This window comes from Zingiber officinale, chromosome 5A, assembly GCF_018446385.1.
Source record: "Zingiber officinale cultivar Zhangliang chromosome 5A, Zo_v1.1, whole genome shotgun sequence".
In the NCBI taxonomy this organism is placed as follows: Eukaryota; Viridiplantae; Streptophyta; class Magnoliopsida; order Zingiberales; family Zingiberaceae; genus Zingiber; species Zingiber officinale.
In genome coordinates this window covers 149976603-150001767 of record NC_055994.1, presented here as the reverse complement: position 1 = coordinate 150001767, position 25165 = coordinate 149976603, and the positions used below count along the sequence as shown (strand labels likewise).

General features: G+C 34.6%; 1 protein-coding gene across 2 annotated transcripts; it reads right to left on the bottom strand.

The window, feature by feature from the left end:
• LOC121982426 (dr1-associated corepressor-like) lies at positions 1–4233 on the bottom strand. 2 transcript variants are annotated; one of them, XM_042535474.1, is made up of 7 exons: positions 4084–4233; positions 3907–3980; positions 2383–2455; positions 1880–1973; positions 956–1072; positions 803–869; positions 1–719 (listed from the first exon to the last, which is right to left on the bottom strand). In XM_042535474.1, exons 2-7 carry the CDS (start codon positions 3937–3939, stop codon positions 324–326), a joined length of 780 nt encoding a protein of 259 aa, XP_042391408.1. In that variant the 5' UTR covers positions 3940–3980; positions 4084–4233; the 3' UTR covers positions 1–323. The 2 variants fall into 2 exon arrangements, with proteins under 2 accessions (XP_042391408.1, XP_042391409.1); XM_042535475.1 differs by having other exon boundaries at positions 3907–3983; positions 4084–4228.
• Positions 4234–25165: the final 20932 nt, after the last annotated feature.

Sequence of the window (25165 nt, the reverse complement as noted above, 5' to 3'; positions counted from 1 at the left end):
TGAAGATAAATAAATAAAGATTATCACAAACTGTTTCATCTTCACACTTGTTGAGCAATGTACAGCTTCAGATAGCATATTCATCATCAGACTAAACACTGCTCAGTTAGTACACCAGTCCAAATTTCCATTACAAAATAGCTAAATTCGAATCAGTCCTTCACCTATTCCCCCCTCGATCGGAAGTGTAATTTCTTGTCACCGAGTTACACTAGATCACTTGGTGCAAAATAACTAAATCTGTGCTAGTATCTGCTTTAAGGATGAGAATTATTTACAGGAGAGATAGGTTTGCTAGTGAATAAAAAAAATAATCAGATTCGCTAATCTTCATTGTCATAATCTTCATCATCATTGTCTATCTGCATTGTTAATTGTACAAGCCGGGATGGTTCTATTCCAATGCTGCCTACCCCATCAGGAAGCGGCCAACCAGGTGTTTCGTCTGTCTTAGTCGTCTCTGCAGCAGCGGATGTTGCAGCTCCCCCTATGGTGGAAATCGAAATCGAGGAAGGATGTATGCCGACAGGGTTGTTCTGCTTCTCCACTCCTTGGGACTGCTCGGGTTGTTCGACAGGGGCCTCCTCGTCTTGGTCGCCCAACATAATGTCATCGTCTTCACATTTCACATACCTTTCTTCTCTTGGCTTTGAGGGTGGTCGGCCTCTTCCTCTACCTCTGCCACGCCCTCTGGGGTTAACATTAGCATTCCTCGTAGCCTATCCAAAAATAAGATAGTGCATCAGGAAAACTAAATTCATATCAACCTTCGTGCAAAAATAGTATAGAATATACTACAGACCATCTTGGCTGCTCTCAACTGAAGGTCCTCACCGTTCTCAGCTTCATCCCCATGTGTGTGTGTCTTCCTGAGCATTTTCATAAAAAGAAAGTCAACCCCTAATTAATTGTTGCCACTTATAGTCACAATTGCAATGCACGGTCGAGGCATTACCTTCTCCGACCGATTCCCTTGTCATCTTCAGAAGGCTCCATGCCACCAAGGTTTGGTACCTTGTTGACAACACCAGTTAAGAAATCATAAGCACTATAAGTCTTCACACATTGTTTTCTGTAATGCTCAGAAAAAGTCAATGATTTACCATTATTAAAAACCTCCTTGAATAAAATGATAAAAATATAACCCAAAAAAACAATCCAGCGACTGAATAGAACATATTAATAACTATAATCGGTAGGTAATAGTCGATAAGTCATGCATTTAGATTGTCAAAATATCTCAATTTTCCTAGCTCTCAATCTCCAACTCAGTTTTCATAACTAGATTCATGCTTATATTCAAGATCCTTAACCTTAACCTCATACAGGTTGCCTAATTATATTTTGACATTATATTCATAGTTACTAAGCACGTTAGCAAGTAGGCAATTTACACTTTTCGTTTTGGTGATGACTTTAGCATTTTTATGGTCCTTCGACAAGTAACAATCACAAAAAGGCTGTTTAGTTTGATACTTTCCATTCAAAATTTCATGAGGATAATTTTTTTTCTTGTTCAGACATGACTTTGAGATTAACGTTAGCTATCGCCTTCATTTTATAAGCTACAAAGTTCAAAGGCCTCATGGAGTTTTGACTAGAGAGTCAGAACAGGTCTATTTCAAACTGAATTATCCAAACAAGTCCAGCTCAGACCAGTGGTGACACCCGACGCATATTTCCAAATTTGGACAATAGCATAGCATGATATAGTTGCCAAATATAATTTTTGTTTGGAGACATGCATGCCAAAAACTGACCTTCCACTGAAACACAATACAATATTTGCTCCCTAGATTAATGTGGTCGATAATCTTATACACACTCATAACAGATTATGGCACAGAAAATTCACTAAAGAAGAAACAATAAATCTTACAAATGTGAAGAATTCAAGGTCTTGGCTCCTCTTTGAAGAGTAATTTCATATGTTCGGTCACAAAGATCTTGCAAGAACAACTCCAAAGCCTTTGCTGTAGGCCACACAACAATCAATACATAAGCCATTAGAACCATCTCCAAAAAGTTTGTATGTAAAACTAATTTTAGTTTTACTCAACATATGAAAAAAAATTCCAGAACGTGATCTGCAAAAATAAGATAAATTAAGCAACTGTCATGCTAACTTGCCCAAGTGGAAATCCAGGGATATACCACATATATATACCGAGCTCACTTAGTGGGATAAAGGCTTTGGTTGTGGTTGTTATTGTTGTCAAAATACACAAATAACGTCATCAATTAGTGAGCAAAAACAGTTAAACAAGTTAACATGTAATGGAAAGTAGAGACACAAATTTATGATAATAAGATAAATTTATTGAGTGAAACTAGAAAAACATTTTAAGACGTAACGAAACTTAGAAATACTCAGGAACTTACAAACAAGAAGAGGCACGGCCATGGCAATCTTGCCAACATCTTCATCTGCCTGCATTATCTTTTTTATTCTTGACTGTAGCAAGAGAAATCAATGATAACCATAAGTTACAACATATTGCCCAAAATATAAACCTAGTAATTGAACATTGGGCTATCGCACAAAAGAAATAAATAAACAGAGAGGTTAATTTGCCTTGAAAAGAATATATACAAGGGGAACAAACATATAAAAGTAATAATTTAATTATACTGCATGTGCACATAAAGTGATAGGCATGTTTATCACTAGGTAAGCAAAAGCTTTTATGCTTGTATTATCACCTACTGTAAAGATGACAAACTAAGTAAAGATGTTTGTTAAAAAGCAACACGCAGAATAGTAATATCATTAAGCAATAGAAGATCAAGAAACTGACCTTATCAAAAAGTGTGTAAAAATGGTAACCATTACAGGAAGAAAAATGCGCATGGAACACAAAACCACATGATTAATGCCGACATCTTGTCCATGAAGAAAGGGCTCATTAATGTAGGATAATCAAGTAGTACCGACTGCTTGGTTATTTTGCTATGTAAGAAATCTAATCATGTATTTGCAAAAATTTGCATACAATAAAAGTACTCTCTTGAGTATAGTATGTACAACGACAACAACAATAATCAAGCAATTATCCCTTTAAATGAGATCGACTATATGGATCCTTCTATGTCATTGGTCTCCCGAGTATATTCTACAATTTCTAAAATTGACATGGACTAGAAGTAAGTCTCCTGAGTTGGGATCAAAAAACAATCCCCATATGGTATTAAAAGAACTAACTTTATTTTATGTTGTTAGATTGGAAGAAGTCAAATAATTGAGTAGATTTAGGTTGCCCTGAAAGGTTGGGATCATACCATCTAGCATTTCATCTGGATTTGGCTTACAAATTATGCAATTTCTGTTCGTTCCGACATAGGATGATCATCTAGAAGTGAACAGAAATACCAGCATGCAATGAGATCCAAAACATAAAACAACCAGGGACATAAGTTAAAGAAAATAGGCATTCTTCCAAAACACTTTTTTATCTTTCAACTAATTCCACTACGAATTTATCATCACTGAAAAGTCCAATCCCCCACAAAAGACTCTCAAACATCTCTTTTTGGCACAAGTGACTACTTCAACAGTGTCTTGTCTAATCTAACCCTACAATTCTCGACATCCAGCCTCTTTATAAACAAAAAATCAAAGGCATATTGAATTCAACTTTGATTAAGGAAGCATCAAATTCAGAAATTCCAAAAAACTGAAAAAAAAAAAAGATGAAAATTGCAAAATTTATCTAGGGTTTGGCCAACCGATCTGCCACAAGGAAATCCGGAGATCTCCTAGACGGACAAGCTCTTTCTAACATCGAATTACCGATCCGTTGAAGCTACCCAAAGGAGCACCAAAATCGAAGGCAAAGCATACGAAGACCTAAAATCGACAGAAAAAAGGAGAGAGAGAGAAAGATAACCAAAAAAGGAGGAAATTACCGCCGGGAATCGAGTTCCAAGCTTCTTCCTCATCTCCTAACCGCCTGCTTCCCCTCCGCCGACTCCAATTACAACTGCTTCAGAAAGGAACCAAAATAGATCCAGATCTGCCTCGTCGACGGGGAACATGGATAGTGCTGCAAACCATAATATCAAGAGGAACGGAACAATCCTTACCGGTATGACGCCCTCGTCGCCACCGCCACCGCCGCCGACCGCGATCTACCTACCAATCCATCGATCCATCTTGTTGCTTTTTTATTTTACCCCAATTTTTTTTATTCACCGAATCTAACGCGAGTTTCCCAGATTGGGATTGGGATTGGGTTTGGGAGTGGGAGTGGGCCAAGGTGGGGAAACGGAAGTTTGGATTGAACGCGTTTCCCACTTTTTTTTTACGGTTCTCCTAGCTTTCAATTGGGCCTTTATTTGGGCTTTCTAGTGTAACTTGGACGATGATTAGGATGGCAATGAGACGGGATGGGGACATTTCATCCGAGGTTGGATCCTTTGGACCGTAAAGTGTGATTCAGAGGATGGACCACCTCACTCATAGGTGAAAATTCATGAACCCTACTTGTTATACAGATATGGTTCATGAGATCTCACCTATCAGCAACCCCTGGTCCAAGAGTGGACCAGGGATTGCGGTCCAGAGGATCCCGGCTGATTTCATCCTCATCCCTATCCTTGCCTCTATCCCATTTTTTCAAATTTAGGGAATCCTCGAATCTGAACCATCGGAATCAAATCTCCATCCTCGCTTTCATCCTCAAATTAATTTTATATTATTATTATTTTACTATTAATATTAATATCAGGGTTAATAATAATTTTATTATTAATATTTTAAATTTTTTTAATATTATTATCAATATTATTATTAATATTTTAAAAAATAACATATTATTAGTTTTTTGGGGACGGGTTCGAGATGGTGATAATATCTCGCCTGTCTCGAACTCGTCTCATCCTTGAAAAAATCTCTAAATTCATCTTTATCTCTAAATTTCAGATTTTCTCTAAAGAGCCCGAATCAACTGGGAAAATTATCATCCCTAATGACGACAAGTGAAAGTTAAGGGTAGCTCTATTGGTAAAAAAAAAAATTCTATAAAATAATTAAAATATCACTTAGTTTAAAAATATATATTAATCCATTCAAATATTAAATTATGCAATTTAATTTAAAGAATCTACTTTTTAGGAAATAGAAATTAAAATTATCGCAGTTAATAAAAATATGCTATAATATTAAACAAAATTATTTCAACATAAATTAAAATTATTTTTTATATATAGGGATATTATATCATAAACCTTATATCCACATTCCATATTTCCATGAGTATATATATATATATACATCACAACCTTCATTGCCTCTAATCATATCGAATTTTCTAAATATTGATATAAGATTTAATATTTTTCGGTATTAAATATTAAACAAATTCTCTTATAAATAAAATTACAAAAGACGGTATTAATTATCACTATTCTAAAAATACTAAATCTCTTCTGAAATGTATATATATTTTTTATATAATTTCGAGATAAACAATATTGTAAATTTCAATATTTTTTATATAAATAATATAAAATTTATATCATAATATATTGAGATTTCAGTATACCAAATTTTAAGTACGATATTGAAATATATTTTTGTTGTACTGACATTTTCGATACGGTACATGTTTTCTTATAAAAAATTCTACATACCATATTTAATTAGTCTTAATAATAATTTAATTAAAATTATTTTATAATGATATTTAATCCGTTTAAATTAAATTAGATATGTTTTGATAAAAATACTAAATAGATCTAAAATAGTTTAAATTGAAAAGAAAATATTATAAGTTTTGTTGTTTAATTAGTTAATTCAGCTAGACAAGTGGAATTTAAAATGAACTAAATTGTTGGTTGAAATGATTAATCAAATTTAATTTAGTTTGTTTTGATGAGGTTGAATTTAGTTGAGTTTATTTAGATAGTATTGACTTGCAAATTCGAGTTTGTTGATTGTTTAATTTTTTTTATATTTATATGCTTATTTAGTTGTTTAATAATTTTAATATTATAAATTTATAAATTTGTTTTAAGAGCTGTTATAAGTTTAATAAAAACTTATTAATGAATATGAATTCATAAATTTTGATTATGGATGTTATTCATTTTTTCATGAATATTAATAAAATAAGTATATATATGTTCATTTAATTTACAAGTTATTAAAATTTATTTATTTAATTGATATTATGTATATTAAATGACTATAAATAAATTTTTATCTGATATTAATCTCTTAAGGTGAGTCAATATATAGAGAGATTTGGAAGAAGAAAAATTGGTTAAAAAAATAGTTTTAACTTTTAAGGATTATACCTACATTTTTTTTGTTAGTGAGGTAAGGCTCTAATATTTTTATAATTGTTTACCATTTTTTTTTTGTAAGACTCTAATATTTTTATAATTGTATACACCTTTAAGGGGTTACAAAAAAATTGAGGCGCGAAAAATATAGATCCGTTATATTAACGGTCCCCCTAGTATGTAATGAACTCCCCCTTATAAAAAATTAATTTAATATCATACTTGATCTTAGTCAAAAAGTTGAGAAAAGTATGCTTTTTAACTTTGTTAACCCAAGGTAATTATAAAAGCTTCTCTCTCATAGTGTTGTAAATTTTAAGATGTGAGACTAAAGAAAACTCTAGATTTCTAATTGAATAATAAAAAAAATTCTCAATAATATATCATAGTTGAGTGTTAAATTGATGCATTTATGAAATTATTAATAAACTTTAGAATTATTTTTTGTATGAATAGTAAAAAGGACATTAGGTACTTTTATTTTGAGCTTCACTACAATTAATTAATAAAGAGGGAGATTCTTAATTAAAAGAGCAAGAAGTATATATAGAGAGAATTATTATGCTACAGATTTCCTACGGATTGCTACGGACCTTGCCATGTCATTTTCTTTTTAATTTTTTAAATGCAACTTTTTCTCTTTTCCTTCGTTCTCGATGAAACAATTCATTCTCACCTAAACTCATCGCACAACTTCGCACACCAGCCACTAGCCCGGCCGCCCACCGCCTGCCCACCACCAACGACCTACGGGCGCCTGGACCCACCCCAATGCTATATCATGGGGGGAAGGTGAACCCTTAGAGGGATCGTGACATGGATTCCAGTCGTGATCACTGATGGATTCCGGCAAGTTAGGCACAGTGGGCAGGCGGCGAGGGGGAGAGGGGGGGGGGCACGGTGGGTGGGCAGCCGACGGGTGGCGTGCGACGAGGCTGTCATGGTGGGGGATCGCGGCATGGATAGATTCCGGCCACAATCCAGCTCGATCGCGCCAGATTCCAGCCATGATCTGGCTTGATCGCGGTCGGAATTCGATGCGATCACGGCCGGAATCCGATCACTGTCAGACTCTGATCGGTTCACGGACGGATTGCAACTGGAATCCAGTCGAAATCCGGCGCGATCCGACCGCCACGCTAGAAATCGCGATCGCAGCCGGATTTCAACAGGATTGTCGCTGGGATTTTGGATGCAATCCGGCCAGCGATGGGCAGTGGGCGGGTGGCCGACGGCGAGGCTGGCACAATCGCCGCCTGGCACGATTGGCACACGAACGGTGGTTTCGACAAGGAGAGGAAACGAGGAAAAAAATGCAAATAGAAAATAAAAAAAAAAAAACTGACATGGCATGCCCACAACTGCAATCCGTAGCATAACAATTCTCTCTCTATATATAATTAAATTAAATTTTTATAAATGAGAGTTCTCTAACTTGTTGCTAGGATTCTTGAACGCCTTACCAACAAAGTAGAATAAAATATATATAATTTCTATATATAAATATTTTTTTTCGGTATATATAAGAAGTTGTGGCTATATTTTATGATTTGGTTTTTTAAAGAAAGAGATGTAATTCTTTTAATATATTGTTTTTTTATTTATAGTTGTAAGTTACCATGACATAATACTATTATACGAGTCTCATGCACCCTTACTAAGTTTAATTTATAGGTTTAGGGTACTAATTTATGTATATTTATATATTATTTTGCACATGAAATGTAACATCCAACTGCAACAATCACTGTGGTGCTAGTTTTTAAATATCGTGTAATTGCTACAATATAATAGTTGGTACAACTATACAGTCGTTGCTACAATGTAGTAGCTGCTACAACGTAATAACTGCTACAGCTACACAGTAATTGCTAAAACGTAGTAGCTGCTATAATTACATAATAATTATTATAATATAGTAGCTGCTACAACTACATAGTAACTACTATAATGTAATAGCTGCTACAACGTTATAGTAATTACTATATAGTAGTCACTACAACGAAGTTGTTATAACGTTATAGCAGCTACTGTGTAGTAGCTACTACAACTACACAGTAGTTGCTACAAGTACACCATAAATGCTACGACTTATTAGATGCTACAACTTAGTAGCTGCTACAACATTGTAATAGTTATTGTGTAGTAGCTACTATAACGTAGTAGCAGTTATTGTATAGTAGTTGTTAGGACTACGCAGTGACTGCTATGACTACGCAGTAGCTATTACGACTATGTAATAATTGTTACAACATAGTAACTACTATATATGCAGTAGAGAGGAGAATTTTATATAGATGAAGGAGAGATTAAAATATATATATATATATATAATAAGTTAATCAATTTCTTGTTATAAAATTGATGAATCTTGCTAATTTGTAAGAGTTGATCATGAAAGACTTTAGTGCATAGATTTTGAATAATCTAAAGATGAAATTTTATTATTTAAATTTACTTTAAGAAAAACACATCCATTTTATCCCCCGATGCTTTTAAAATCATTTCAATCCATCTTTGACCACGATCTTGACAAAACAAAGACGATTGTAGTAGCAAAAGTATATGAGTAAAATATTGGATTTATTTAACTTTGAGGGGTAAAATGGTTAAAGGTAATGGCAGAGTCTAGGTCTCAATAAAAAAATATACAAAATTAAAGGGATAATTTTGAAAGTAATCCTAATACTTATCAGTTTTAAAAAGTTTTATTAATACTAAAATATCTATAACTTTTCTATTTTATCATTAAAATACTTCTTTAGTTTTAAAATAAATGATTTGTATTGTAATTTATTATGATATAAAAATCAAAAGTACCTTTCTTTATCATTATTATAAAAATTTAAAAACAAAACATCTCATATTCTAACAATACTTTTATTTTAATTTCGCTGTACCAATTTTATTTAAAATACTTAACATATTCAAAATTACTAAATAATCATAATTAATTTTTTTTAAAAAAATAAATATTAATTAAAATTATTTTAATTTAATTTATATTAATTTAATCTAGTCAAATTTCATTAAATATTATTAAGCAAGTTGGTCCTCGTAGAGTAATGATATAGTTTGCACCATGTTCCTAATTTTTATTTTAATATATTTTAAAAATGTGATGGTCTTTTAATGGTATAATAATAAAAGATGACATTAAGATTTTATTAATAAGTATATTTGAAAAATTAATATTGAAGGAGTAATTTAGAAAGGGCAAAAATTAAATAGACATTCCAAATTATACAAATAGTCAAATGGATGATTTAAAAAATAAAATAAAATAAATCCTATTATATTATTTAGGTCATTTTACTAGACGATTTAAGTTTTGGTATTATCTAAAAAGTATATTCAACTTTTATAATGTCTAAATGTATCCAACTTTTATATTTCCAAAATACCCTTGGTTTTTCTTTTTAGATCCATCATGCAATTTCATTTGATAGAATTAGTGAACTTCAAATCACTTCAGAATAAAATCAATATATTCTTGAGAGCTTCATTAATGTATTTATACCCATAGATTTGAATTTTAAAATATAAACTATGATTAGTAAATTTTTAAACATACAATTACTCGATAAAATTTATCACAAACTCATTATAAGTACTAGGACAATAATACCTACTAACCAACACCACTAATGGATTTTTAAAACTCCCCTTGTTCGAAAAATATTAAAATTTTAAATTTTTGAATGGTGTAAATTAAATCCATGAGCCACTTCCATTTGAAACTGGCTGATGGATCTAAAAAATTCTGAATTATTTCAAATCAAAATTGTTGGGAGATTATTTGTACAATTATCCTCAGTTTAAGATTGACCAGTTTGACTAAGTTCGAGTAGATTTAAACTTGAGTTTCGATATTTGGACAATATGTGAGGAAAGTCCAAGTGGGTTAAGGAAGACCGCACGTTGGCAAAAAGAAAGTCATAACTGAAATTAGGTAAAGGAAACTCTAAGTAGATCAAGGAGGATTGCACATTGGCAAAGGAAAATTCTAACTGCAGTTAAGCACAGGAAAGTTCAAGTGAGTCAAGAAAGACCACACGTTGGCAAAAGGAAAGCCCTAACAACGGTTAGGTAAAAGAAAGTCCAAGTGGATTAAGGAGGGTCACACATTGGCAAGAGGAAAGCCCTAATCACGGTTAAGAAAGAGTAAAATCCAAGTGGATCATGGAGAATAACACTTGGTGATCGTCTAATAGAAAGTTGATATAAGAGAAAGTCCAAGTCAGTCAAAAGGTTAAATAGTTACTTAGTGAAAAAGTCCCAATTGGTCACTGTTGACCGGAGGTCGAGCAAGGAAATCTCAGACTTGGATTAAGCAAGTTAGGGTTAGACAATCAATTCAGTAATCGATTGGGCCAAAACTAATCGATTAGGTGATCGATTGGGAGCTTTTCTTCGCAAAACAGAAAGGGTTCAGATCAATTGAGTAATCAATCAAGGCCAAACCAAATCGATTAGGAGAAAAAGTTAGCGACAAACAATGGATTTCTGAATCGATCATGATCGATTGAAGCCTTGTATTTGATTAGGTAATTGATTGGGAAAATAAGTTCGCGACAAACAATGAGTTTCTGAAAGTGATTGATTGAAGCCTCGTAATCGATTAGGAGAAGCGGAAAAGAACTGTTGAGAGTTTGAACGGCTAAATTTGCTCAGTTCTAACGTGACAATCGATTGGGGATACAACCAATCGATTGAGAATCTTAACCTGCATGATATAAAGGTGTTCGTGAAGGATTCAAATATAGCTTCTTCTTTGCCCTTCTCCGTCAGTGCTTGAATTCATGAAAGACAAGTGTTGTTGCACTTTTCAAGCTTCAAGAGGCATCTACGAGCAACAATGTATTTACTTCCTTGTTTTCTTTGTATTCTTGTTGTAAGCTTGTATGCGGCTTCTCCACCTCAGATTGTTTCCGAGAATAAGTGATTTCATAGTGGATGAGATCGAGAGTAGAGTGGGCCCTTGGATTAGTTACCTCAAGGAGATGAATACTAAGTACAATTAAGGATGTTTGCATTGCTTCAAGTTTCCGCTGTAAATCATCATCAATAAGTGATTGGAGCTAATCACCCTCTCTAACTCCTGAAGTGTCCTAACAAAAATTAATGTACTCATAAAAACCTCCTTAATATATTTATGCTTTCATATCTAAATATGATAGTGTAAATTGAGAGTAGTAAGTTTTTTAATTGATAGAGTAAAAATTTAAAGATGTACTCTCAATTTAATTCACTTTTTTTTTCAACTTATGCTATTAAATTTACATCCGAGTAAAGAAGTTTCTAGAAGTACATTGAACAAATCAACGTAATACTTCTAACAAATCATAATCGACACGTGTGTACACACAGAACAAATATAATGAACAAAATACCTCAAATATTACACCGAACACATCTGCACATATCACAACTCAGATTAAATAGATAAGATACCTCCAAATAAACATTCAAACACATGTGCACATTTCACAACATAGATTTAATCGACAAAATACCTCCAATAAACCAATCAGACCACTCGGGTATAATTTACTAGAAACTCACAACAATCATAACTAGAAAAGTACAACCACTACATGAAATCAGACCGTCCATCAAAACACTCCTACAACACATAATAATCATATGTACACACCACATAGATATACAGAATCAGCATATTTAATGCAATCAACCTGATATTCCCCATGCTACATATAAGTTATCCAACCAGGTATATAAAGTCTAAAAAATTAAAGTACCCATAGAATAGGATACATCGATCCTCTATAGACTGACCAAGTCGACAATGGTATACGGCTAATTCAGTCTTTTCCACATCGGTACAAGTCCTGTACTCAAATGTGCTCCAAGTATCCAACTAAGCACGAATAACCCAAAGATCAGCATCTCTATAAAATAGAGTATGATGGTCCTCTACTGATCGGACCAACAAAACTAAATCGGTCATCTACCAACTGATCAAGATTACATTAATCCTCTTCAAGCAACTATGGTAAATCAAACTTCTACTGACCGATCTAACAAGAGTAAATCAATTATCTACTAATGAAATTAACTAAGATAAAATGATATACTACTGGCTAAGTCAAAATGAATATGTAGATACTATCCACTACACAGCTAATAATAACAGAGGCTGGTATGCGCCTCGATCTTCTAACCAACTAGTAGTAACAGATGCTAGAACTACTGGTGATATGATATGGAAAATCACCAGAGACTGTAATCCTCGATCTCTATTAAAGTCGACCATGATCAGGGGTTTACCTAACACATAAAATATATGCTATATCAGCTAGACAGGTACTAATAAAGAATACTAATACATGCCATAAACTGTAATAGTCAACGGTGCATATACTAACAAAAAGATAGGATAACAGTATACCAACATACCTCCTATAGCTTGGAGATGTCCTGCTACTGCCAGGTCCCAAAATCCGAAAAGTCACATCGAGAAAACTAAAACATGGGATATAAAACTCGTAAATCGTACTCTGATACCAAATAAATTGGTATTAGATAAATCTTGAAAATCCAGAACACATAGCAAGAATCGTATACCTGCTCTGATACCACTAAATTGTCACACCCCGGGGGAGTCTCTGTCCGAAGAAATTTCGGCAGCACCTCCCCTGTACGGGTGACAATCTGAAGCATTTCTACAGACATAATATACATCAGCCACAGGCGGCTGGAATATACACACAACCACGCAGTTATATGTAAAGCAGCCCACTCGACTGTACCAAAACCAAAACACAACGGAAAATGACAGAAACCAAATACAAACCAAAACACAAAACTGCTAGCCGGCTAGGCTTACACAATTAACAACCAATACAAAATACCACATAACAACATTAACGCTCCAGAAGCAAAACCGGAGTACAGAGCTAAACACACTGATACATAAAACAAATAAAACTTAATGGAAACTATAGTCTTCTGATGTGACGTGGGAACCGACAGCTAGGATACTCCCAAGCGACCATAACAATCTGGTACTTGAAAAAAAATATAGTGTCAACGGGGGTGAGTTCAACAACTCAGCGAATACCAATGGACATGTCTAGTAAGATATATCTAACAGCAATAAACATGGAATACAACTTCCTAATCATATATAGGAAAAATGCAAAACTGAAAGGTAACTGAGGAAGCTGTACTCACCAGGAACTCCTATCCAGACAAAAAAGTCGTCAAACCGAGAGTGTCATATATCCTGAATGCATGTCAAGCATATGCATCCAAATAAATGCAGCAAGCACAAGCAATAAATGCATCAATGCGTATGATGCCAATGACATGGTCACCCCTGACGCCAGTCAGCCATCTCACACACAATGGTGAGACTGAGTGCGTAGCGCTGTGACAACCGTGCACTCTGACGTCACTGCTCCTGATGAGTGACCGAGTGGACGGGATGCTGTCGGAGTACACACATACTCCTACCCCAAATCATAATTGGGGGAGCGCAATACTCTCATATCCCGGAACACCATGACGGGGAGGCATCCCTGACGTGCTACCACGCTGCGTCACACTATCCCTGAGCGGACCAACGGAGCACCGAACAGAGCAAAACTGACGTGCTACCACGCTGCGTCACGCTACCCATGAGCGGACCAACGGAACACCGAACAGTGATAAAACTGGCGATATGCTCTACAATAATGGAGCAGCCTATCACGTAGCATAAAATCATGCGAATAATGCATGACACTAAGCATGATAATATACTGAACTAAATCCATATATATATATAAATGTGTATCCTAGTACCAGTAAGTCAAATCCACAGATGTAAGGTATACAGGTCCTCTATGGTATAACAACCTAGGTCCTGAACATATCCACCTCCATAAAATATGTACCAACAATATACATGGATCAAAACAAAAGGGTCTAGGTACACAGATCAGATAAGTACACATGCCAGATAATAAAAATCCAGAATCTAGTCCTAAACTCAGTAAAGCATGGTATACCACTTACTCTAGGAATTAAGGTACTCATGGCAATAATCACGAGGTATAAACTTGGATGCATAACAAGCGACAAAACAGAACATGCTATGGGTATCAAACCGTGACATACCAAAGACAAACATGATCATTGCTTGTAGCTATAAAATACTATGCATATCCAATTGACAATGTCATAAAAGATAAGTCAAGAGGTACCCGCCTTAAATAGCAGGTTCAATCCAGTCAAATCCAACGTCGAGATGCTCGTCTCGAATCAGAGTCCTGCAATTAATACGATATATGGTTTAGCTAATTACATATACAACAACTAGCTCAACCCCAAAACTCAATCCTAATTTGATTAGGAAATCATGTTTTAATTCCATTTAATCCAATAATTCTTTCACAGCTAATTCTCTCTTAATCAACATACATAGAGTCATCCAAATCAACTGCTACATACCAAGTCTGATAATCAATGTCATCATTGACAAAGCACCATTTAATCCACTAAAATCCTAATCCCCGAACACCTCCCCTTTTTCAATGACTAACTAATCAAGCCAATACAGAAATGAACCCTTACTGTATGAATTTGAAGCTAAATGAATCTTACCTCAAGTTCAGCCCCCCCCTTCCTCCTATTTTTCCACACAAAAGGAACAATGTTGTGGAAATGAGGTTGCTGCCGACATCAGAAAGTCCACATAATAGTCGTTCCTGTTGTATTCCTTCATTGAACAAAACAAGATGAGATCCGGCAAGAAGATCACAAATCAAACAATACTTGTTAACATCCCAATACCACAATAATCTACGAATCAAGCCGAATAGAACAGGAAGAAGGTCACAAGAAACTGATCCGAGATCTAACAAGATCCCCAAATCCCTAACCTTCTCATCACTTCCTTACCTTTAGGATCACTGCTAGGTAACGACGACGACTCGGAACTAGGGAAATCGGACGGAGGCGAGGGGCTCGGGTGGCTAGCACAGAGGAGACAACCGACGTGCAGATTAGGGCAGAGAAGCAGATGATCGGGGGTGGCTCGGAGCAAGGACAGAGAAGAAAGGTCGGCACTAGGTCAGATCTGGTGGTCGGTGCTCGAAGAAGAGGAGTGGCCGACCCTAGGGCTCGGATGTCGGCGGATCGGGGGGGGGTTAGTGTCGGCGCGCAGAGGAGAAGAGACATAAGGGTGGCTCTCGTCACCGGCGGCCTGGCTTCGGGTGGAGGAGAGGGAAGAAGAGGAGAAGAACCGTCGAGTGGTTAGGGCAAAGGATTGGTGGGAGAGGAGAAGGAAGGGGGAAAAAGGCTCGGGTTCAGCCAGGATCGGGGAGAAACGGCGAAGAGAAATAAAAGAAAAGAGAAAAGAAAACAAAAAAAAAGAAATAAAACATTTCCTCGCTTAAATGGGGCAGCCTAAACAGGCTTTCCCGGGCTCCGTTTTTACCCCAGTTAACTCGTCGATACGAGCTCCGAAAAATTCCCGAAAAATTTTCAAAAATTCTGAAAAATTTCCTTATTATTATTCGTCATTTTTCGGTATTTTACATATTACAAGAGATTATTAAAATAAAATTGTACTGAAAATCTATACCGACAACAAGAAATTTAAACTTTACAACTTTGGGTTGTCAGGGTCTTGTTATAGCTCAGCCGGATCGTCTCGTTAGCAGTGCGCTGAAGAAAGATTGTTTTTTCGATCTCGTTCCAAACCTCTGCTCAAGACAGGCTTATAAAGCCCGTTGAGGGCGCCCTCAAAGCCACCGGATCCGCAGCACCAATAAGCTCTGACTTCTTCGCATCTCATCCGCTTGAGGGCGCCCTCAACCTCCATGAGGGCGCCCTCGCGCCAAGGTCCAGGGCGCCCTCACGCCAGTGTCCAGGGCGCCCTCGCACCTTACAGCGAGGTTGTTTCTCCAGGTTCACTTCCTGCAAAAATATGTTAGTCCAACATACCCTTCAACATAAAGTTAGCACATAATAATAACATAAATATAAATGTCTGACAATCACCGGACTGTCCGGTTTTAACTTCGGATTTTCCACCGAAAATTCTAGGTCGAACCGACGCCTACTGTTCCCTCAGCGGGGAACGCGCCCTCACCTACTCCACTCAGGAAAGTATACTTGTTGCCAGTTCGATCCTCCAGATCGACTGGACTTTTGCTCAACGCCCAAGTCTTCAGGTCTTTCCGCTGGACGCCCGCTCCACGACTCGCCCAGGCTTTCCACCCGATCCGCGACACCGGGATTTTCACCTAGGGTTTCTGACTCTATGACTTTTGCTCGAAGACCTCGATCCGCCAAGGCTTTCCAACTAGGGTTATCACCCCCTAGGGTTTTTTGCCTGCCTAATCGCAGCTTGAACTTTTACCTAAGATACCTTAGGACTTTTCCTGCAAACTCATTCAAACATATTAGATCACAAATAACCTTAACTTTGAATTCTTTGCCATTATCAAAACTTAAGTTCGATCGTCAGATGCTTCCCGCACCAACAATCTCTCCTTTTTCATTATGACAACAAAAATTTAAAGTTAAGTAAAAAGACAAAAAGAATAAAGAATAAGAGCAGCACAAGCATAACTGAATTTAAATAACAGTGCAAACATACTTAAATATAAGTGAAAAGCTTCCCCTTAATAAAAGCTCCTCTTTTTAGAATTTTCTTTATACTTGACTTTTAGATTTGAATTTTCTTATACTCTCTCCCTTTGTCATATATCAAAAAAAACTTTGTGAGAGAAGGAGTAAGAAAATGTTGTTTGACAACACTTTGCTAAAAAAAAATTTTGATTTATTAATAAATTGATAAAGACTAAGTTTTAAGAGTGATAGAAGTTTAGCTTATAACAACTTAGCTTTCAAAAATATGAGAAAAGAAACTTTTAGCTAAAACCAACTAACTTAGTTTAGGAGGTTGAATAAATACTTAAAATTTTCATAAACACTTAGCTTTTAGAACAAATTTTCTTGTAAGAATTTTTAGTTGAGTGAATGATTAGATTAAAAAAAACCTTTATCAAAAGTTAAGGAAACAAATCACAAAGTTTAATAGGAAGCATAGTTTTTAAAAATAATAGAGTCGCAAAACTAAGAAATTAAATTAAAGCATTAAAACTAAGCTAATTTAAATTGAAGTTTTAGTGAGAATTAAAAAATACTAGGCTCAAACTTTTAATTTATACTTCAATTCAATAATTTAATCAAACCTTTAAAATTATTTCAAGCCAAGTTAAAAAAATGATTTTTAGACTTAAAAATAATTCAGACTTTAAAAATGATTTTATTTTATACCCAAGAAGAGTAATTATTATTATTATTATTATTATTATTATTATTATTAAAAATAAATCAATAAATGTAAAACCAAGTAAAAGTTCATTTTAAATTAATAACATGAAGTTACTCCCCCTTGATTCATGCCAACCAATTAAAAATTTAAAGTCCTATAGTCCAAGCATAAGTAACCAAATTAACAACCAACTGTCTAACCTTTAGTTACTAGTTGTTTACCAAAAGGTAATAACTTTTATTTGGTTAGTCAAGTTAAATAAGTATGAGATATCTGATGTTGGAGGGCGCCTTGGTGTGAGATAAGTCGTGGTTGGGGCGTGAAGAATACAAACAAGATTATTTATGTTCGCTAGAAAAAATAGCCTTGAGGGCGCCCTTAATTAACCGCATTGAGGGTGCCCTCAATGGGTTACGGGGGCGCCTCTAACTGGTGGGAGGGGCCCTCCATGGTTTCGGCGGGAATTTTTCCCGTCGCTCACGAGGGTGCCTCCATTTGTTAAGATTAATTGATTAATTAAATTAAGATTATTTATTAATTAAGTTAAGATTATTTAAGTGATTAAGTTAAAATTCTTTAATTAAAAATTATTTAAGTAATTAAGTTAAAATTAAAAATTAGTTAGTTAAAAATTAAGTTAAAATTAGTTAATTAAAAATCAAGTTAAAATTATTTAAGTGATTAAGTTAAAATTAGTCAATTACGAATTAAGTTAAAATTATTTATTAAAATGAAATTGATTTAATTTAGTTACAATTGATTTATTTGTTTAAAATTAATTTATCAATTTAAAATTATTTTAATTCAATTCTAAATTTTACCTAGGTCCATCTCACTCATTTCTAAATTATCAATCAGGGAACCTTATTAATTTTATGAGATGGTTAATTTTATCTTTGATTTATGTTATATCTAAGGATTAATTTACATTTAAGTTAGACTCAGGTTTTTCAATTAGTCAATTAAATATACATTTCAAAGATTAGCTTCCAGGCTGTGACGAGGCACTAGCCTTCTTGGGTATGAGATCATCCACCACTTTTAGACAAAGCTGCTCAAAGAAATTGTATATTTAATTTTCCTTTTTGAAACTCCTAGGACTAACCAATCAAGTGTAAATTATGTCTGTGTCCTTAATCTATCCTAATCTAAGCATATAATGAAAGCATAAGAAACAAAGCATTCATCAAACAATTCTAACAATGGTCTTTCTATTGGCTCCCCCTGGATCATAGCCTCGATATAGTATATCAAGGTAATGAACTTGATCCTTGGGGATCCAATATTGATCAAGTCCAACTTGATTAACCAAGTTTGACTTGGGGACCCATGCTTGGACTAATTTCTTATTTATTCTATTAACAAGAGCTAAATATGAATGACATTTCTTTTTTGTCCTAAATCCTAGTCTGGATCGATTGTATACGACCTTTTGTTTTTCAAGAATCAAATCAAGATTCTTGGAAACCAGTGTAAACTGTTCCAACGTGATCTTCCAATCCTTGACTTGAGTTTTCAGGCTGGAATTCTCTTCCTCAAGCTTTTGGACTTGAGTTGAGGTTTCAGTCTGAATAGGGTCAGTCAAGGATTTGGAGTTAGTCACTTCTTTAAGGGTTGTTACCTCCTTTAGAAGTGATTTGATCCGAATGTTAGATCTAGCTAATTTACGCATAAGATAATTGACTAGGTTATGCAACCGAGAAATACTTGCAGTGGGTTTAGACCCTTCAGAAATGGATACAGATCCGCGACTTCTCTCTGATTCTGCTTCTGATTCGTTCTCGCTTTCGGATTCGTTGATTTGGTCTAGGGCCATCAGTGCAAGGAAGCTTGTCTGTTCGAGCTCTTCATCAGACTCTTCTGATGAGGACTCGCCCCAAGTTGTCTTCAGAGCTTTCTTCTTTCTTTGTTTCTTTGCATCCTTTTGATTCAGACAGTTGGCTTTGATATGCCCCTTTTGGTTGCAGCCATAGCAGGTTACTTCGAACTTCACCTTTGAATTTGGTTGAACCTCCTTGGACTGGATCACCTTCTTATTTTTGTAGAGCTTTCGTACTAGGTTGATGAGTTCAGCTGCTATCTCGTTGTAGTCATCTTCTGAGTCCGGTTCTTCTTCGGACTCAGGTTCGGTTATGCATCTTGTTTTTGGTTCACGCGCTCTGCTTGTACCTGCAATCAAAGCTATATCCTTCTTGGTCGATCAAGCATTAATTTGTTCATGTAATTAAAATTTAGAAAATAATTTGTCAAGTTTAATTAAAGATAAATCCTTGGATACCTTGTAAGCATCTACCATGGATGCCCACAAGGTATTTCTCGGAAAGGCATTTAGGGCGTACCTTAGGATGTCGCAGTTCTCCACTTTCTGTCTAATTGCGTGGAGTCCCTTGAGCAGATCTTGTATACGGGCATGAAGCTGGCTAGCCGTCTCATCTTCCTACATTTTAATATTATATAATTTATTAAATAGTAAGTCACGCTTACTCACCTTTGTGTCGGACGTGTCCTCGTGCAACTTGATCAACTTTTCCCACAATTCTTTGGCGCTCGAGAACGGGCTGACGCGGTTCAGCTCCTCCTTCGTTAGTCCACATTAGAGGGTGCAGGTCGCTTTGGTGTTGACCTCGAGCTTCTTGATTATGCTTGCATCCCAGTTCTTACATGGTACTGGTTTTCTCGAGCTGTCGAGTGGAAGAGCGATACCAGTCTTGATGATCATCCACATCTTGAACTGGATTTGAAGATATGACTCCATTCGACCCTTCCAGTAGCCAAAATCTTCGCCAATGAAGAGCGGAGGGCGGGTAGTGCTGTAGCCTTCTTGATGGGCCATTACAGGAATGAAAATTTCACACACATGAAAAAAACTTGTTCCAAGACTTAGTCTTGGATTAGTAGTGCGGGATAAAGAAAAATAAAATTCAGACTCGAGTGGTGTTGCACAACTTTGAGGAAAACTTCAATTATGAAAGAAAACTAGATTAGAAGGTGGTAATAATACTGATTCCGATCGACTCCAAAAAATTGAAAATCACTACAAAAAAAATACTTGATTGGTGGTTGCACCAAATCAAAGCGACTCTGCTCTGATACCAATTGTTGGATCGAAAAGAGCTAGAGGGGGGTGAATAGCGCTCGTGGCTTTCACTTTTCGTTTCGTAAAATCAACGAGTAAATGCAGTGGAAATAGAAAACACAAACAATGCAAACACCAAGTCTTTTACTTGGTTCGGAGCCTAGCGCGACTCCTGCTCCAAGGCTCACGCTCGTTGAGCATTTACTTTGGGCAACAACTATAAGTTCGCAAATATTACAAGAGATTATTACAATAGAATTGTACTGAAAATCTATACCGACAACAAGAAATTGAAACTTCATAGCTTTGGGTCGTCGGGGTCTTGTTATAGCTCAGCCGGATCGTCTCGTTAGCAGTGCGCTGAAGAAAGATTGATTTTTCGATCTCGTTCCAAACCTCTGCTCGAGACAGGCTTATAAAGCCCGTTGAGGGCGCCTCCAACACCATGGAGGGCGCCCTCAAAGCCACCGGATCCGCAGCACCGATAAGCTCTGACTTCTTCGCCTCTTATCCGCTCGAGGGCGCCCTCAACCTCGATGAGGGTGCCCTCATGCCAAGGTCCAAGGCGCCCTCAAGCTCCATGAGGGCGCCCTCACGCCAAGGTATAGTGCACCCTCAAGCTCCATGAGGGCGCCCTCACGCCAGTGTCCAGGTTGCCCTCAAGTTCCATGAGGGTGCCCTCGCGCCTTGCAGCGAGGTTGCTTCTCCAGGTTCACTTCCTGCAAAAATATGTTAGTCCAGCATACCCTGCAACATAAAGTTAGGACATAATAATAACATAAATATAAATGTCTGACAGTCATCGGACTGTCCGGTTCTGACTTCGAATTTTCAACTGGAAATCCTAGGTCAAACCGACGCCTACTGTTCTCTTAGCGGGGAACGCGTCCTCACCTACTCCACTCAGGAGAGTATACCTGTTGCCAGTTCAATCCTCCAGATCGACTGGGCTTTTGCTCAGCACTTGAGTCTTCAGGTTTTTTCGATGGGAGTTCGCTCTACGACCCGCCCAGACTTTCCACCCGATTCGCGACATCGGAATTTTCACCTAGAGTTTCCGACTCTAGGACTTTTGCTCGAAGACCTCGACCCGCCAAGGCTTTCCGCCTAGGGTTATCACCCCCTATGGTTTCTGTCTGCCTAACCGTAGCTAGGACTTTTGCCTAAGATACCTTAAGACTTTTCCTGCAAACTCATTCAAACACATTATATCACAAATAACCTTAACTTTGAATCTTTTGTCATTATCAAAACTCAGGTTCGATCGTCGGATGCTTTCCGCACCAACAAAAATGATATTTATAGAATAGTTAAAGTGAGAAAAAGAATGACAAAAGATCTTATTCAATAAAATGTTTTAAAGATAAATATAATAGGGTACTAGTAAACGATGAAGAAATAAAATAGCGATGAAGAAATAAAATAGCGATGGAAGAGATATTTTCATCAATTTTTTAATTAAGGTTTAGGCGACCAACTTAACTTAAGTAATTTAAGTTGGTCAAATGAGTATAGAAATTTAAATTTTTATCGTAGAATTCAAACTTAGAAGTAGTACAAACTTTAAATGAGATGCACAATGGAAAAGTCATTAGACTAGATGATATTCCGATAGAGGTATGAGAGTGCCTAAGAAAACAAGGTATGGAATGACTTACAAAAATATTTAACATAATATTGAAAATAAAAAAAATATCTGATCAATGGAGGATAAGTACTCTAGTTTCCTTATATAAGAACAAAGGAGACGTATAAAATTGTACAAACTATAGGGGTATTAAACTAATGAGTCATACCATGAAACTTTAGAAAAAAAAATAATAGAAAAAAGATTAAGGAAGGAGACCATGGTGACCAAAAATTAATTTAGGTTCGTGCCTATAAGGTCGACAATATAAGTTATACATCTTCTTAAACAATTCATTAAAAAATATCGGAAGTAAAAACAACATCTATACATGATATTCATTGACTTAGAAAAAGTTTATCATTTAATTCTAAAAGAAATTATACAGAGAATTCTAAAAAAAATAGGTGTTAGTGTAACATATTGAACTAATTAATGATATGTACGAAGATGTAACAACCAGAGTAAAGAGTTCAGAAGAAGTAATTGAAATATTTTCAATAAAGATAGAGTTACATCAAGGACCAGCTTTAAGTCTCTGTCTTTTTACATTTATTATGAACTAACTCATTACACACATTCAAGACACAGTACCGTGATGCATATTGTTTGCAAATGATATTATTTTGATAGATGAAATATGTGAAGCAGTAAATGCTAAACTAGAGTCTTGACGGGAAATATTAGAAGGGAAAGCTCGAGGCTTAGTAGAATAAAAATAGAATATATAAAATTTAAGTTTAACAATATTAGACTTAATAAGATAATTATTATAGGAGATGACAAATTATTCAGAACCCAGAGCTTTATACATTTATAATCATTTTTGCAAAACGATAAAGGGATTGAGAAAGATGTCTTACATAAAAATACAAGCATGATGGTTGAAATGGAGGAGAGCGTCGGATGTTGTATGTGACTGTAAAGTACTTCTAAAACTTAAAAGAAAGTTCTATAAAATTACAATTAGACCTACTATGTTAGATAGAATCTTGAGCTATGACTCAAACACATGAGTAGAATATGAGGTTATAGAGATAATGATGTTAAGATGGATGCGTGAACATACGAGGATGGATAAAATAAAAAAATGAGAATATTAGAGAGAAAGACACAGTTGTATCTATTGAGAAAAAACTCTGAAAGACACGTTAAAAATGATATGAGTATGTACTTAAATCACAAATAAATGTTCCAATTATGTAATGTGAAACTATGACAAATACGCATATAAGTGGGGAAGAGGAAGACAAAAAAGACTTGGTTAACAATAATAAAATAAGATAAAATTTATTTAAGTATAGATGATAATATAATAGGAGATAGAGTTTAACAATATAAAAATATTTATATAGCTGACCTCATCTAGTGAGATAAAGTTTGGTCGTTTGTATTGTGTAGTCAATTTATAATTGTTATAATATGATATTAACTATGTTGAAGAGGGTGCATATTATAATAGTTATAAAATGTAATTACTATATTTATATTATTATTAATATAATTGAAATATCTATATTGTAATAGTTATTATCTTGTAGTTGTTGTATAACAACGTTATAAAGGCGGATGAGATATTATTTTGATTATATTTTTTTTTAAAAAAAAAAAATCTCTTATGACAATTCCAATAAGATGGGTTTTTTTTTAAAATTTTTTTTTCTAGAAAAATTATGATAAAACATTCTCATAATTTAATCATATTTAAAAGGTCAATTTGTAATTTTAATATAGTTTCACACCAAACTAAAAAAAAATCAATACGCTACCAAACCAACATTTTCAAAGTAAAGTATGATTGAAGTCTGAGCTCCCCTCTTTCTACGTTTAATCAATTTTCTAGGTCTAAGTCGACTTCAAAAGAATTAGTCAACAATGCAAAATGCAAATCTAAAAAATCAATAAATCGAATCCTTTATTAACATTATATGTATTCTTTCTCCTTCAAATATTTAAACTTATTTAAAATAATACAAATTCAATCCATTTTATAAAATAAAACAATCAATTACTTATTAATTGCCATGACAAAACAGACAAATCTTGACTAATTTGCAACAGTTGATCATGGAAGACTTGGTAGACTTTGAATAATCTATTCACTGTAGTCTCTAAATTTATTTTAAGAAAAACCATCCGATACTTTTAAAATCATTTCAATCCGTCCTTGACCACAAATGGGCAAACAAGTCCGCTGACAGTGGCAAAAGTATACGAATAAAATATTGATTTATTTAACTTTGAGGGGTAAAACGGCTAAAGGTAATGACATAGTCTAGGTCTCCAAAAAAAAAAAAAAAAAAAAACATATACAAAATAAAAGGGATAATTTCGAAAATAATCCAAATATTTATTATTATTATTATTTTTATATTAATATTATAATATCTATAATTCAACTGTTTTATTATTAAAATACTTCTTTAGTTTAAATAAACAAGATTTATGTGGTAATTTATTTTCTATAAAAATCAAAAGTACCTTTCTTTATTATTATTATTATAAAAATCTTATTTAAAAAATAAAAAACATCTCCTATTCTAAAAATGCTTTAATATTAATTTTACCGTAGCAATTTTTATTTAAAATATTTTAATATTTTCGAAATTACTAAATAATCATAATTAAAAAGATTAAAATTATTCAAGAGTAACTAAAATTAATATTTTCCTTAAAATTGTATAACGTTAAAGAAGTGTATTTTAAAATATATAATTTTATTTTAATATTTAAAAAAAGTTTAATTTAATTAACTTTCAAGTTTATTTAAAAAATAATTAAAAAAATCCAAATAAAAAGTCAGTGTCTTCTTGTTTGAGAAAATAATGAGTCAACGACGACCAGCAGTTGACTGACTGGTTTTAAAAATGCCATCGTTCTTCTT

Bases quoted from the DNA above. Each gene is read 5' to 3' on its own strand.
- LOC121982426 (XM_042535474.1), bottom strand. From the start codon at position 3,939: ATGAGGAAGAAGCTTGGAACTCGATTCCCGGCG. The intron at 1,974-2,382 runs GTAAGTTCCTGA...TGTGGCCTACAG, and splicing joins GGCCGTGCCTCTTCTTGTTT to CAAAGGCTTTGGAGTTGTTC. The intron at 1,073-1,879 runs GTAAGATTTATT...TGAGCATTACAG, and splicing joins ACCTTGAATTCTTCACATTT to AAAACAATGTGTGAAGACTT.